Here is a 17,483-nt window from a genome sequence, read left to right on the forward strand (position 1 = left end):
TCAAACAACATATTTTTATTCAACTCAGTGCCGAAGAGGATTTAGTTCTATGTCCTCACCTGGTCTTTGAGCTGAGTTTCCCTGCAGCACTTCCACTGTTGAAAAACCTCAGACAGCTTGTCCAGGCCAGCATGATGGAAATGGAGAATCTTATATTGGCTCTCTCTGCTGGCTATCACCAGCTGGCCACTGGTGCACGCCTCATCACTGCAATATTAAAAACTCATAAGACCCTTTAAAAGAAAAATGTAAGGAATGTGTTTATCCAGGATCAATTCATCATTCTCAGGCCTATCTCTGTTTTTAATCTCACGTGTTTTAATCTGGTTCATCATATATCAAACAGACACAGTCTTGAAACCCATAACACGTTGTGAAACGCTGCACATTAGTGACACATCAAAGACTCCTGGCTGACCTGAAGAAGAGTCTCAGAGACCTCATGTGACCCAGGTCCACTCGGAAAACACCGCACAACTGCTCCAGAGCCAGCACCTTCTGCTGCTCCTCCCACCGCATCCCCTGCGACTGGCCGCTGCACTCGGAGGGGGCGTGGCTGTCTAGGCTGGAGGCAGAGCTTACAGAGTGAGTCATGGACTCTTCGCAAAGTTCCCTGGAACAAAAAGACCAAAAGAAAATTATGAAATAGTTCCTATGAAGTGGGACTTCCAAAGTCATTTTTCATAGCTTGATTGTGCTACGGGAAACTGAGTCACATTTTCCATGAAATTATGTGAGCGAGACTCATCCGAGCAAATCTCTTTTCTCTGGGCTCAGATGCAAAGCCATTCTTCTTCTTAATGTGAAAAATGAATAATGAATTTCATGTGGCCAGCAGGGTTAAGTACAGTGACAACTGTGCAGACATACAGGCTTAACCCAAGCTCAGCTCAACCCTGTTGTTTTGTGTTTCAATACGGTTCCACCAAAAAGGCTGAGAATGGGAGGAATGCATGGAGGCTTGTGAGGACGGACGGACGGACACGCACGCACATACACACACACACACACACACACAAGGAAATCTGTACACACACAAATCACACTGTCTGCAGTCCAATTTCCCCTGTCATTCCCCCATGGCCAGCATGTTGTTCCCGGCACTGAAACCCGAGCCGAGGGTTCCTCTGCTGCAGGAGGAGACACACTACACATATATTTACAAAGACACACACACACGACAGCTCAGAAACAGTCAGGGCAGTGTGTGTGTGTGTGCCGCCAATAAAAAAATGCATCTTGAACAACAGCGAAAAAACAAGATTTTCAAATATAAGAATCTCTGTCTTCCATGTACAATGTCTTCCATTCTTTACACACTTACTCTGACACACACACATGGACCCACACATGCACAAGTGAATGGACCATATCTAATGACCATAATGCACTGTCAAACACGTCTCGAGACATGCTAATGCTGAGAAACAGACCTATATTGAAATGCTTTAAGCCCGCTGACATTTGAGAAGGAGGCGTCTAAATTAAGTTATTTTCCCTCTACTAACCATAAACACACTTATTGCCTGTTACATGTAAACATGACATACTTTCATATGAAAATGTCATTAAATCTCCATTATAAAAATAATATTCTCTCTCCTATTTTATCGAACGATTAATTTAAAGAATGACATGTTTTCCCCCCAGAAGAACTATTCTGAGATAGACAGATTTTACAGGTGAAGACCAGCAGCATGGAGGTACTGGTCACGGTGGAAGTGGCCCAACTGTAATCCATTACACCCAGAATCAATCATGTCTGGGTAATCATTTCCCCGTTAGCAGATGGGAAAATAACAAGGCTGATCAATCCAAGCTGCACAGTTTCCTCTGCTATCTGGTGATTTACTGCTCTCTGTCTCATGCATCACGCCACAAACCAGACTGTGGAATACAAGCAGACAGCAAGAGAGGCACAGAAAGCTCTGGTTAAGTGATCTGAAATCTGCAGGAGCTCTTTTAAAGGACTACTGTACTCTTTTCTCAGAATGAGATGACTGTCAAGCCTGGGTGTTAACAAGGCTTGTGAGCCTTTTTATGGCATACATTTCCTTCATTCTTTTGGACACTTATAGCACGTGCAAAAACGCTTTTGCATATTTTTCCTCATGGATACGAAAAACCAAAAACTGTGAAGAACTTGGCAAGGAAGCACATGAGTCTTCGCACTGGGGCGTGGATTGTTTGCTGCGCTGCACCCAAGCAGAAAGTTAATGAGAGATTTACAAGCTCTGTGACTGTCAGCAGCCTGGTTCTGTTTGTACGTTTTAGGCAACAGAAAGCCTCAAACTGTACAGAGGCATATTATGTAAACACGCTGTTTTGATGGTGTCAGGCTGCTGTACGTCCCACCAGGCCACACTGAGAGCAGACTGCCCTAAGGCTTTTCATAACACCTCTCCCTACACATGCAGGGAGAGTTCACCCAGGGGAAAGGTGCTGCCAGGTCATCCTAGTACCAGGACCAAGCAATACAGCTCTGCAGGGACTCCCGGGGCCCTTCAGCTAATCCCAGCAGAGAACAGAAAGATGAGGGGAGGAGGGAGGGCTGTGTTGGCTCTGCACACACTGGAAAGTGGTCAGCACGGCCAGAAAGAAAGAAAATATGAAAGTTTGCTATTTTACTGTTATGATATGGTATTCAAAAAATCTCAGGAAAGAGGACCTTTGAGCCAGGTGTTTTTTTAAAGACTGTTTTCATACATGGCCTCTCAAAAAAGGGCCTCAAGGGGATCTCAAGATAAATGTAAGGAGATCATGACTGGATACTGTCCCCATCATGTGTTAGTAATTGGAAAATATTTATTCCAGACACCTACAGCCCATCAAAAATTCAGGTAACCTTCATTGAACTCGTAAGATAACTTCTAAAATCCACTCAGTGTTAAATCCTCCCTTTGCCTTTCTGTTTTATGCACCAATGAATTTCTGAGCCAACAGAAGAGATGTCATATCACCACATTTTCTGATGATTCTGTGATTTGTGTGACTCCTCACCAGTGATGACCCTGGTCACGGTTTGTTTGGACAGATTTTATCCACTTGTGTATGTGATCTCTTTTAGACATGAATGTGCCCAAAACTAATCAGAGCAGTGGATTGTAGAAAGAATCCCACTGCTATCACTCCAGTGAAGCCAATTAAAGACAGCTGTGGATGTATTTCATTTTTTTTTTAAATTAGACCTGTGCTTAAATTCTCTTTTATTTGTTTGTCACTTACGTTTTGAAAACAGAAATAGGTTGCTGCATCATAAAAACATGCTGCAAATCGTAGGCATTACTTTGATTGATTTGAGAGGTATTCAAATTCAGGACTCTTAAAAATGCTTGGTCAATCTTACATGACCTCCGTTGTTAGAAGAGTTTACATTGCTTCTGTCTGCCTCCTAGCATACAAGATGGACTAAATAACAGTCTCTTAAACAACTCAATATGATATTTATTTCTGATGTTTTTGTTGCCATTGTCTTTTGAGACAATTTGGTGGGTTGATATGTTATTGTCTGTGTGATGGTTGTGTGGTACTGCTGGCAGTTAAACAAATGGCCAACCTGGGAAATTAAAGATATCCTTGATCCTTGAGCTAGCTGCACTGGTAGTGTATCGTTTGTGTCTCCTTAAACTTGAGCGCCATGCATTTGGGTAGAATTGAAAACTTCTTATTAATGTTTGGCACTATGACGGGATAAGTGAGTGAAAAAAAAAAGGCTTCTGCAGCAAAGATAAGTTTAGAACGATTTATCTCATCTTGTAGCGGTATCGTTTTACCTCATCAGAACAGAAATGTGGTCAAGACTCGTAGATTTTAAGTTTTTAACCAAAGATAAGCAAAAATATTTTTCATTTTAAAGTCTCACTGCAAAAAGATATTGGAAACTACTTATCGAAGTTATAATGGCATACCACAGTTCAGTGATTAAAGCCCTACCAAAGCAGAGCACATTGACAGTCAACAGTGGTTTCATAAACTACAGTCAAAGTTGAAAGAAACTTGTTAAGAAGCTTGACAGAGATTGCTGTGGATTCCTCTCCCACCGCTCTCCTCTTCCTCCCCCCTTTTCATCCGCTCTCGCTCTACCATACGCGGTTCTTTCTCTTTGAATGATTCCAAGTGACATGTTTCCAGTTCCTGGCCCCTTAACAGTGTCAATTAAAGCAAGAGAGAGAGAAAGAGAGATTGAGTGGGTTCCAGGGTTTTGGCTGCTGCTCTGCTCTCTTCAGTCCTCTAATCCGGAGAGCTGACATTCAGCCCAGCACAACAACCCCGGGAGCACTGGGAATCAAAGGGCTTCACACAGACTTTAGTTAGGAGAGAGGAGGGGGGGAGATATTTGAGAGGTGGGCAAGACCGAAAGAAACAATATTGAGGAAAAACAGAGTGAATGAGGGAGAGGGAAAGATGCAAAGTGGAAGGAAGGGGCTGATAATGGAAAGAAGAAGGAGGATAAAAAAAACAGGCCAGGATAGAAGCCAGTGCCAGATTTCTGAGATAGACACTAACAGTGAGTGAAGCACAGAGGAGCGGAGGAAGAGGAGGACAGAGTAAAGGTTAGAAGCTGTGAAGCAGAGAGTGCTGCCAAGTCACACACTGACTGCACTTACAGCAAGCTGGGGTCTGAGAGTGGTTAAAAAGGCTCAAACACACACTGACAGGCTCTCTCACTCCCTCCAACACACACTGACACATACTTTCACATTCTGGGCAACATGTCAGGCCAAATAGCTGCGTGAGGAAACAACCAAGGAGGGAATCTTAAAGTCCAAACAGCCGTGAGGTCCGAAAAAAGCATCACAGTCCCTGTCCAGATGGCTCGCTTGATTGGAGAAGTCGCCTCTGGAAGCTTTGGGGTTTTGGGTTTGAGGGATTTGGGGACTTATTTGGGGCCATCTGTGATTTTACAAAACATTAAGATTGCTTTTAAGAGAGGACCCTTATCAATATGATGTGGTTTCATGCATCCTCCCTGCTGAAGTCATCTACCTGCTCTCACTCTCAGGAGACATTCACTGTGCAGTGAGTAACCATGAGGCCTCAGAGTGTCCTTCATAAATCTGTTCTTTTCTGTTTGGCTCCACCTTGTGGCGACTTAGAGTAACTGAAAAAACATTTAAAACAACCAACTATCATCGACTGTGTTTACATACTTGATCATGTCCCAGATTTAAGCCTCGTCTTAATTTAATCTTTTTTTGGACCCAATTTTACACAAAAGATAAGAACCATGGTCATTTCTGTTACTGCGTGAATTCATCTCTTTGCAGTTGTGTCTTCATTCCTCAACATCTCAGTAACTGTGTTTTGTTCCAACAAAGAAAGTTCAGATATCTGGACAAGGTTTCTGTGGGAGTACTCCAGGAGGAATATCAAGACTTTGAAAACAAGCACGAGATCTTATCCAGACCTTTTACATTCACAAGACGGGAGGATACTCCAAAATTATGACCATTACATCGAGCTCGGACCTTTTGTTCGGCTGACGTCTGTTGAATGCCCTCCCTGACCATGTGAGAGCATCTCAGATCACTGAGTCTTTTAAAAAATACCTTCTTTTCCAAAGGTCTTTTCTTTAGTTCAATCCAATCATCTGTGTTGCTTTAATTCTTAAAGTTGGCTTACTCTAATTTCTAATTGTTTTTCTCATCTTGTTTTTCTATGTTGCCTTTAATGATGTGTTCTGCACTTTGACATTTGGAGCAAATGTAAAGTGCATTATAAATAATTATCATTATTATTATTATTATTATTATTATTATTATTATTATTATTATTATTATTATTAATTGTTATTATTATCATTGTTATTATTATTTTTATTATTATTATTATAACAACAGGTATAAGTGTGCATGTAAAGGAACTCAATGTGTGAAAATAAGGAATAGCAGATTTAACTTCCAAAGTGTTCTGTCTGAAAGTTTTGTAGCAGTTAAGAAAAGCAGGGCAGTGTAGGACAGATACTAATATCTTAAATAGCAAACATAACTGAAAAATATCTAGTTAAGCCTTTTAATATTTTTAAACTAACTCTAGAAATTTGGAGGCTGTTGGAAGAAATTACTGTGACTTACATTTATGGTCTGGAGACACTGAACTAAATCCATGTGCCAAAAATCAGCTTTTTTCCATCTGGGAACTCGGCTTTAAACACAAATTGAATGAACATCCCCAGCTGACCGATTTTTACACATACATTATATTACAGCACACTTAGAGGATTACTACTTCTTCCATCATCAGTAAATCTCTTTGCCGAAATTAACCCAGAAGTTACTGTTTCACTTGGTGAATAAGTCCTTTTAACAAGTAGTAAGATCGGCATTGTCTTCACATAAAAACATTAAGACTGTTTATTTTTGCAATGAAGACAGTTTGTGTCTGATGCAGACCTGTAAGGAAGATGTGAGAATTTTTTTGTGTTCCCTTAATCAGAGCTTCATTCATTTTGGTGACTTTTAAAATACCTTTGACATTAACTGTCCCTTTCTACAATGTAAAACAGTGAAACATCCCACATATAAATACGTGCAGGGGGCATTTTGTTAACTGAAGGCTTACACCAATATATCGGTTGAACATCAGCATCGGCCCTACTTACAAACATTGGCCATCAGCAAATAATATGCAATGAAGCAATTTCAGCAGCTAACAGCTCATTCAGAAGAAGGTTTTTGTTGGACAAACTGTGATTTGTTTTGAAATAAATTGTCTTCATTAGTATTATAACACCATCTCTGAGAAAGATCAGTGACATGCTGTTAGTAAAACATGTTTCAGAGACATTTTAAGAGGAGAGACTATTAAAAAAAAAAATGTAACCACATTAAATATCAAATAGCTCATTTGAAAAGAAGGTTCAAAGAGTTATGAAGAGGTAATGAATTAAAATTGATCAGCTATCTGCAAAATTGATTTTTCAAGCATCAGTACCAGCCCTGATTTTCACAATCAGTGCATCTCTTGTTAGTGAATCCTTTTTTAGTTTGTTTGCCTTTATTTGAAAAGATAGCTTGACAGGAGAAGGGAAATCTGGGGAGAGAGAGGAGGGATGACATAGTCCAATCCATGTGTGGAATGGGAATTGATCCTACAACCAATGTGACGTGGACTGTGGCCTATACACTGGCGCCTGCTCTGCTAACAAGGTACACCAGCGGGGCGCTGGTATAGCTTGATGTAGATCTCAGTGTATTAGCTGGGGCAGCTGATACACTACAACTACATAGTAATACAACTACAGTAACTCTGCTGGTATGAATCTGAAATTGAAAAAGCTTGGTAAAACCAGTGAACTGGACTGTCTAAAAACACTACAGATCATGAAACAGGTTTCAAACCTCTCACTAACCTGCTTTCGCTGTCCAGGAAGACGGAGCCGCTGCTTTCACAGAGGGCCTCACTGACCGGGGACAAGCAGAACGGGGAGGAGAAAGTGTCCGAGTCTGAGCCCATGGTGCTGTCCCGGCTCACCTCGTCCGACAGCTCGCAGGAGCCCTCGTCACCCTCCTCCCCTGCTGAGGGCAGGGACTGGGGGTGCAGAGAGGCGTCTGCTCCTGCTTCCACCACCAGACAGTGGCTCTCTGTGGAGGTGCTGCTGGTTATGTTCCTCTCCTCATCCTCATCCTCCTCCTGAGCTGCTGGGGGACGCGAATGGGGCCTAGAGAGGAGTATCGGTTGTGAACATCATCAGTATCTTGTGAAATGTTGATAAAGAGCTGCACACTTCTTCTACTTAAGACATGGAAGGTTCTACATGAGATGAGTCTTTGATAATGAAAATAAAATGTTGCTACAAACTACAAAGGAATCCTCTTGATCTGGGTAATACAGAGCTGATCGTTGCAGATAAAAGCTAAAGCTAGAAAGCTGATTCACTCTTTACAAGTACATACATGACTGAAACTATTTATATTGAATAGCCACCAACATTATTTAAGATGAATGTACCTTCGACCTCTTCGGCGTGCATTCCTGCGTACAGGGGAACTCTCTGGTGTGATGTACCGCAGCGCCTCCTCATCCTGCCTCTGGATGCGAGAGTTTGGCACCCAGGTCAGGATCAGAGTGGTGCCCAAGCTCTCATCCTTTTCCGTGTGCACACACAGGTAGCCTGCAGGGGGCAACAGAAACCCGTCATCAGTGATCAGGACAAAAATCAGGTAACATGAGAGGAAATGACCAGACTATCTTCTAAGAAGCATGCTGCTGCAAACCAGACAAACGTGAAACCTGAGGAGAGATAAAGACACAAAATGATGACGACAGAGGGAAACTGGAGAGGTGAGAGATGACAGTGCAACAAAGTGAAACAGAGAAATGAAAAAATGACAGCAGATAAGAGATGGAGAAACTGAGGAAATGCGGTTGGTGTTAAAACCAGGAAAAGACCTCTCTTTCAAAAGCATCAAAACTAGGGCAAAGTATTTTCAGCCTGTGCTACGGTACTGCAGGAAAAAAGATGTTTACAGTTTGACAGTAACAACAGCTAGAGAGTGCCATCTGCCAGCTGAACATCCGTCCAACAGATGTGGATATGCAATGTGTTTAAGATTCCTTATTACTATTAGATCTTTATTTATATAGCACAGAGCAACTTGAAACCTAGTTTATGTAATCTATGCTGCATTTCAACTCTTCCTCTTAAAGCTTGATCTCTGCATTATGTGTACATTATTCTTGATTCTATGTGCTGCTGAGGGATTATTTCTTTCTGATATCAAATGCACATCCACACTCATAGTTTACATCCAGCCTAACCTGGGTGGTGCTCTGCCAGGCCGGGCAGGGGCTCTGCAGGGTGCACACAAACATTATTTTTGGAGAAGATGATCTCGCCATCCAGGCCTGAGCGCAACAACTGGCCCCCTGCCCCAGGGTTGAAGGTCAGGAGGTCGGAGGCCTTGGAGGAGGCGCGCCGCAGGAGCCGACCCAGAGACATCTCCTCAGGCACTGGGACCCTGGGCCCATCCTCTGAAAGGAGAACAGGGAATAGTAAAGATTTAACATGCCAGATACAAGAAGATAATTTTATGATGTTGGGGGGGGGCGCAGGTGTGTAAACTATGAGGCCGTAAACTAGGGTTGCAAATTTCCATGGGAAGTTAAGCTGGGGAATTTTGGAAATATTCCAAATTGGAAACTTTTCATGGGAATTATGGGAATTTATGGGATTTAACTGGGAATTGAGGGGAATTTATGGAAATTAACTGGGAATTTATGGGAATTAACTGGGAATTGAGGTTAATTTAATGGAAAGGCATCATATCCAAGCAAAAATATTTGTTTTGTCCATCCATCCAAAAAAAGAAAAATTAAAACAGATTTCTTTGTAAGTAGAACTTTATCAAGTGTTAAATATTTTATTGAACAATCAATTATTTCATTGAAGAACAAAAACATGGCTGTTGAGTAAAATATTTATCCCCCGACCCAACCCATTCAAAAATTAACAAAAATGCAATCCCAACAAAGTCCCATTCAAAATATTAAATGAAAAGAGCCACTCTCCCTCCAAAAAAGTGCCATTGCAACATACAAATAAAAAAAAAGCATGTATTCAAAATAGTGCTTAAACAAAGTGGCTTCCTGACAGCAATGTAAAGCACTGAAACATATCTAAATATAGTATACACTTTCACCAAGAGTAGTGTTTTTATCAGTTTCTTAAATTAGCTAATTGATTTAATAAAATTGACCCCGTCTTAGCTTAGCTTAGCTTAGCCTAGCTTCCATGTTGGCTCTCTGGTTTCTCAACAGAAGGCCCGAGCTGACCGGTATCCCCTCTGGGTTATACACTCACTATTGACAAGTACCTCACACAACCCCACTTCTGAAAGTCAAACTATCCCTGTAAGGCAGAGAAGAGGATAGTACATGTTAGACAAAGCATTGAAGCAATAAAGAGAAGAAAACAATGAGGGTGGAGGACTCTAAAGAAAAAAGGGAACAAGACAAGTGATCACTCAAGGACACCCAGACACATCCTGGCACTCTAGGACTGCACTCATCCTCACCTACACCTCACCTCCTCAGTCACATGTGTGCCTGTATTTACTGCAGTGTCCTTACTGCAGAATCTCCTCTCCTCTCTCCACTTATTCAGCATTTCCCTGCACAGTCCCCACTTACTAGTAAAAACTCTGTGGATACTGTACTTCTGCAAATTAACCTGTCCCACCTTCTGTAAACAACACATATCAAACAAAGACATGAGCAAACACTCTTCACCCCATCCGTGTGAAGTTCCAGGCTCTTATCAGCAGCCTACAGATGTCGTCAACATCATGCCAGGATCAGCATGTCACACCACCCATGTTTAACTTGTAGGTCTCATAACATCACATCAGAGAGCAAGATGTGTGTGAGGAGACAAACTTTGAGTTAAAATTAAAGCAGCTCTTTGGATGTTTTTGAAGCGGTTCTTGTCTTTGAAAAGACTCAGAGGGATCTCTCTCTCTTTCCAGGACACCAAAAGCAATGAAGGTTTATTTACTCCTCTTCAATCCCTAACACATCTCATTCATTCATTTCCTATTGTTACATTTCCATAGCTCTTCTATATCTGTGAACCCACTTCACAGATGTAGCTTTGTTTTCTTGTTAGCTGCACACTGACACGTACTCTCCTCTCCTTCTAAAGAATGTTCCCTCCTTTTTCCTCTTAGGATGTGTTTACCTCTCTTTGATTAAGCAGGCACCCCGCTTCCTGATGCCAGGCCTCCGACAGGAAGTCAACTGGCATGAAATCGAGGCCTGACCTCTGTGGAGACTTAATGCAGGCCATGGTTTGGTCTGTATTTATAGATGTGGGATGTAGGTGTTCTTTTGGTTAGAGTTTTACCATTCACACTACACATGTTGTAAAATAAAGGGCGATGCTGCTTCTTAAACATGTCAGCTATCCTGGGCTAAAAGTACAGTCAATTTCATCCTCTTTTCTAAATGAACTGTAGGTAGGGCTGGGCGATAATTCGATAACGATAATTATCGTGACATCATTTTTCTCAATATAAATATAACAAATGTTCAATACAAATTTGATATATTTAAACCTATAATTACATGCCCCAACCACTGGAAAGGGAGGGGCGCTAGTGTGTCTTAAACACTAGTTGCCACCCAACATTAGACAGAAGAATGAGAAGGCATTGAATAGTCAATCAAGTTGCAGTGTGAGATGTAGGCGGAGCTTAATGTGTTTGGAGTGGAATGTACACTGCTGAAACGAGCAACAGTGACACAGAAGAAAACGCGAAATTTACCAGCTCAAAGCAGAGCCGTTAATCTAGCATTGTGCTGACTCAGCATTACTATTAGCTTAATATACTTAATTAAATACACTTTCGGGATGTGGGTAAATAAATCTGATCCTGCAAATTAGCTCAACCTGAGAAAAATAAGAATCTACAAACTAAAACTTCTCAACAATCTCATCCTACACAAAAAAAACCTGCTTCCTGTTAGCATTGTCAAAAATGATTGATTCAAGAAGCTTATCAGAAAACTAAATCCAGATATTTCCAACAAACCATCTGATTTCTTCAACCTTCACTCTGGAGCAAAAATCTGCCTTGAAATTTAAATGAAATAATGATTTCATTTTTATCTTGATAATTATTGATATGGACTGATATGGGGGGAAAAAATGAGTTGAAAAATATCAGCATTTCTGCAAAGATCCAATATCGTACATCCCAAAAAGGATAAATAATTTATGAGAACACTCTCAGAAAACGAAACATTTTGATACTCAATACCAAAGTATAAAAAGAGCAGTTATCATTTTATGTGCGTTTGAACTCTATTGTGTCAGGACCAAATAGTGGATAAAACTATAACAAAGAGTTGGTTCAACCAGTGACACATCTGACTTTACATTTTTATTTCAAACGAGAAAATAAGATCATGATAAGAAGACATTTTAATATTTTCTGAGACAGTTTTTGAACCATTACAAACTCTTACTGCTTCAGCCCATAGCCCTGGTTTCATGTTATAAAACCTTTTGTCCGGAAAAGGCCCGAAAATGTTAAATGATCAAAAACAGGTGAAAAAAAAAAATCAAAAGCTTGTTTCAACCAACCAGCAACCTCAGGTGTTGAAAAATGGACCAGTACTGTAGTGCAAAAAACCTGCAGTTCCATGAGAGGCCACTTGAGGCTGGCTCCAAAAGGAAAGGAATCACCATTAACAATCATGTTAAAATACTATTTTCACCATGAGGTATAAAATGTTTATAGCCTGAGCCTGTTACAAAAAACAGTTCATTTCTCTGTTTTAGGAAAACTGCACTGGGGGTAAAGGCATTAGACATAACTTACGAAGTGGTTGATGTGACTATGTGTGGCTTGTGTGTGGAACAAGGACAGAGTCATAATATCATTAGTCACTAGGGATGGGTACCGAATTCGGTACTTTTAAAGGTACGGACCGAATTCCGTCGGTACTACCGAGTACCGACTCGCATAAAATCAAATGGTACCATGTTTCGGTACCTGAACGCATCCCTTTGACTGTGAGGGAGTGGAAGAGGAGGCGAGTTTCCATAATTTCGCCCTGTAATAAAGTTCAAGACTGACCGGGTGGACGTCTCTGCTCTCTGCTCTCTGCATCTGCGCGGGAGCGCGCCAAACAGAGCCTGCAGCTGACAGGCGTGCGCACTCACCGCGAGGCAGAACTGCAGGATTGAGTTTATTTTATACAGTCTATGGTTGAGACGGACTCTCTCGCTCCGACTACCTGCCCTGTTTATAACCGTTCCTGTGTGTGTGAATGCCCAACAAGTTAGTTGTGTGTCATGTTATTATAAAGAGGCGGAGAACTGATTTTCCCCTTTCGCAGGCATTCATGTGTGTTCATTGATAAACTCCAGAAAGAGCAATGAGACACCACGAGCACGTGTCAGCTAATATATCTAATCACCTATATAATCCTGTTTCTGTTAATTTCATGTTAAATTAAATAAATATGTTAAATTAAACAATTAAACCATTTCATTTTTTTTAAATTAACATTTACTACCACATAAACACAAAAGTACCGAAAATTGGTACAGTTAAGTACCGGTACCGATTCCCAGGTACCGGGTATCGGTACCGTATCGGTTCAATGGTGAAAGGTACCCATCCCTATTAGTCACTGGGCTATATGTCAACTGATTCAAACAGTACCAAAATAATCCATGTGTAACCAAACAAGGGTGGACTATAGCAGAGTTACACGGTATGCTGGTCCTGCACACCCTATGCAACATACTACTTCAACATGTTGTGCATAATAACAGGCCGGGGTCTTCAACACGACACACAGCTGTTTGCAGCAACCTCATAACAGCAACAGCACACTGACTGACTGCTGGGTGAAGATCCCGTGGTTATTCTGGTCCGTTTGTGATTACAGTGTGAGGTTGATAGGAGTCGTTCAGTCTGGCTGTCCTCTCACTCCTCGCTTCATCTTTTATGCTGTCAACACCTCAGTGTGCAGCTCACACACTGCCTCTCCACTCTGACCTTTAACTGTTTTATGAAATGACTCACATCCTTAGCACATCCTAAACCCAGTCTCGTCTCACTGTGACCTGCAGATCTCATATTCCTGACACACTTTTCACAGATTGCAAGACAAAAACAGGAGATTTATTTCAATAAGCTCTTGAGACACCTTGAAAATGTAGCCTCTAGTATGAAATAAAGCTACAAACTTTCAGGTTTTCAGCTTCTCACCTCGGGGCTTATTAATTAAGCTGTCACGCTGACATTTAAATAGAGAAGCCAATTCAGAACACCTCTTTACACTGGGATGTCCTGGGGCAGCAAACAGAGACCAGGTACAGAGAATCCTGAAAAACAGGGTTCATGTGAACTCTGCAAAGACCAGTGACGTTATGGGGAGGCTTTACAGACAACGCAGTGACAACAACATGTAAAGACACACGTTAGGGGTTACATTTAACTTTAAATTATACAGCTACTTAATTATGGTGTGCCTTAAAATCCCCCCAAATAAACGTACCTATCTTGGCAGGTTGGATACACCTCTCATTGTAAGATTACAGACACATAATAAGCGATAGGTATCTGGTTTTGTAGTTCTAAGTTGTATGCAGATTTTTTGATTGAAACAAGGAAAATAAGAGGTGATTATATGCTTCTGCTCTTGAAAAAGTTTTACACCGTACCAAGATGTGGTGCCTTAAACTGTTCTTTCTTCAAAAAGCAAATACAGCCTGGTGGAAATAATTTCTGGGTGGATATATTGATTGACACAAGCTTGTCTAAGATATGTTTATGTCACTATGTGTTAACTAACAAGAAACCGAAATGCTTAAAGTTCTCATCCAATGGTAAATGACCTATGCACAGCACTGTCAGTTAGTGACGTGTCTGCCATGAACGATCCAACTCTAAGAGCCGGCTCTTTGGTTGGGAGCCGATTTATTTTTATTTTTTCGTCTTTTCCTGTTAAAGCCTCACGTGATTGGGAAGGTGAGAAAACAAGTGACTGCAGGAAACGCAGTACAATGTGGACGCATTTCAACAGTATAGACAGTTCAAAAGCAGAGTGTTGACTGTGCAAGGTGAAAATGTCATCAATCAGGCTCCACAAAAAACCTGCAAAGGCACATGATCTGTCTGTGAAAGTTCTCAGTCATCCAGGTCATGAACATTAGAACTGTTTATCCATCAGTGCATTTGGAAGAATAAAGGGAACCTGGTGTTAATGAAGGTGTTAAAAAGTTTATTAATAAATAAATACATACAATCAGAGAGTGGAGCTTTTTGTCTAACTGGAGGTGGGTCTTGTTTTTGTACTTTACAATTCATTTTTGTAGCACTCTGCTCCATGTTGAGTAAATAAAGCCTTATAAATAATAAAAATGTGATATAATATATGTTTTTTACATTAGTAACTCATTTTACATTTAATCTTACATTATTTTGGGTAATACATTAATTTAAACAGGAAAAAATCTGAGGAGCCACTTGGGAGCCGAAAGAGCCGGTTCTTTGTGATGAGCCAAGCCAAAAGAACCAGATCTCTAAAAAGGACCGTAATTCCCATCACTACTGTCAGTCCTTATACCATGGTGCGGATGATAGCAGAAATCATAAAACATGACAGAAAATGGAGAGTAGCCTCAAGAGGGCTAAATTAGCGTTTTCTTTTTATTTCATCCTCCATTTCACACAATGCGTTTCACCCATGGCTTCATCAAGTTTGAAACCTGATGCATGCTACAAGTTCTATAGGAACAGTTACGCCGTGTAAAAAATTATGCTTAAAAAGCACTGGCAGGTTCAGGTTTTCAAGTTTTAAATGTCTCACTGTGTTAAAATCTTGCACAAAATTCTTCAAAATTTGAAGTATCACCCTAAATCAATTATTTTTTTCTCTATTTTATTATGTGATCATGTTAATCATTTGTATCAGTATGTAAAATCCAGTATTCCCATGCAGTTTAACTGTGGTTCTTATTCATTGACACTTCTATTCTTGATAATTGAGAGTACTACCTTGCACTACTTTGCAAACCAAAACACTCTCAACTACAGACTCAAACATTAACATGGAGGAGAATCACCTCCTTTCTAGAGATTGCTAACGTTACAGGAAACTCGGGTGGCATTTCATAAGAAAACTGATTGAAAACTGAGATGATCTCCTACATCTCAGTCAGAGAGGATTTGGAATGTGGGCTTTGAGCTCTGAACTCTCCTTTACTGAAATAAAAGAGCTGATTTTCGCAGGTGGTCTTTCGGTGTCCTGGAAATGCCTCTGTGTAATGTTAGTGCAGCAGAGGCGTGCCATAATGTCGGGGGCTCCATCAGCTATCATTACACTAAAGTCTGACAGGCAGCATCCGCCTGACAGAAGGAGAGGACAGGGGAGGATGGGACCAGGCTTTTGCCACCACAGCACATTTTACGCACAGCCGGGCCCTGTGCTAATAATGTGTGTGACTGTTAGCCTGAGCTGGGACTCTATCTGTTCCACCTTGAGCATTAATATTTTAGTTTGGCTTGCCAAGACCATGGACGCAATCATTTGCTGGTTCACGGCGTCCACGTTTGCAATCAACTTTAAAGTTTGTCCGACAAAAGCGTCAGCTGCAAACGACACAATTCTAACCGCGCGTATGGTGTAAACGCGCCCCTCGTCTTGGGTATTGGCATACACCTGTTTCAGCGTGAGAAAATGAATGAATAGCAAGCAGCATGAAGAGGGAAAAGGGGGCCAAGCGGCTCACCTTCAGTCCCGCAGCATAAGTCTACAGCAGCCCATGTCCGACATCCATGTCACCGGCGGGCGGGGACCATGCAGCGTGCACCCGCGTGGTTTCAGCTCCTTACTCCCGGATTTAGCTCAACTGTCAGGAGCTGAAGTGTTGTTTGTATTCCTGTGTTATTCTCCGACAGTGACACCACACATTTGACTGCTGCTTTCAACGGTGCAAAAGTACACGTCCGGTTGTGACTTTCAAAGTAAAGCTGTGGGTTTGTCGAGTTTGGTGCAGGCGCTCTTAATTTGTAGGCGTACTTCCTGTTACTACCCTGGGGTGTGTAAGTCTAGCTTTACTAAGGACCAACCCCCCCCCTAAATTTCGCCGCTTCCGGGATGCAAAGGGCTATTTTGTCAAATTAACCTGGAATTTAACGATTTCACATATAGAGGGGCATCAACGGACCTTTATCACACTGAAAATTATTTTTATTTAGCTGAAGTCGACTCCCAATCGAGGCTACCTTCAATATCATCCGACCCCTTTCATCACAAGTGACGTTTTTAAGGTCACAAGCAAAAGCTTGAATGCAGTTGGTTCTCCGTCATCAGGACCAGAGCTGGACCCAGAGCATCTCGTCACGACGCTGCAAGAGGATTCACCCCTCTCAATAAAACGTGTTTTTATCCAGGGAAAATGCATAGTTTCTTTTTGATAACTGACAAATACAAATGGGAGTATTTGTATACCCCCTGTATGCAGTGGTGGGCAGTAACAGATTACATTTACTTGAGTACTGTCTTTAAGTACATTTTTTGAGTACCTGTACTTTACTTGAGTATTATTTTTTTGAGGAAAGGTATTACTTTTACTCCACTACACTCAGAAGACAGATATTGCACTTTTTACTCCACTACATTTCTATCAATGCTCTAGTTACTCACTGTTTTTTGTTGAAGTCAGCTTTTGAATTTCCTTATCTTTTCTGAAATCTGATCCCTTAGACAGTAAAATGTGTTTGTGTAGTTCTGTTTGTCTCGGTGGTTTAGCCGTACCTGTATATCAAACACAGAGCAAATTTCACTCAGATCAGGCAGTTTATTTAGAGGTGGTAATGATGTCTATAATTTTCCACCTGAGCACTCATGGTCATATCCTCAGCCCGTGTTAGAGGTTTTTTAAATGAAGAATGATAAGTATCATTTGAAATGCTCTCTGTTTCTCACTCTGCCCAAAAATACAAACATTCACTGTCCAACCT

General features: G+C 41.2%; 1 protein-coding gene across 2 annotated transcripts in view; it reads right to left on the bottom strand.

Annotated features, from left to right (window-relative positions):
- The window catches only part of tbc1d16 (TBC1 domain family, member 16), a 34,134-nt gene extending 17,569 nt beyond the window's left edge, over positions 1–16,565 (bottom strand). Inside the window, exons 1-6 of one of the 2 annotated variants that reach the window (XM_034712065.1) lie at positions 16,250–16,565; positions 8,761–8,973; positions 7,951–8,113; positions 7,352–7,660; positions 419–613; positions 60–207 (exon numbers count right to left, since the gene is read on the bottom strand). In XM_034712065.1, coding sequence (XP_034567956.1) covers positions 60–207; positions 419–613; positions 7,352–7,660; positions 7,951–8,113; positions 8,761–8,941 — 996 coding nt within the window. In that variant the 5' untranslated portion in view covers positions 8,942–8,973; positions 16,250–16,565. The remainder of the gene's footprint in view (positions 1–59; positions 208–418; positions 614–7,351; positions 7,661–7,950; positions 8,114–8,760; positions 8,974–16,249) is intronic. The other variant, XM_034712067.1, reaches the window with a different exon arrangement.
- Positions 16,566–17,483: the final 918 nt, after the last annotated feature.

Source organism: Notolabrus celidotus, chromosome 20 (assembly GCF_009762535.1).
Source record: "Notolabrus celidotus isolate fNotCel1 chromosome 20, fNotCel1.pri, whole genome shotgun sequence".
Lineage (NCBI taxonomy): Eukaryota > Metazoa > Chordata > Actinopteri > Labriformes > Labridae > Notolabrus > Notolabrus celidotus.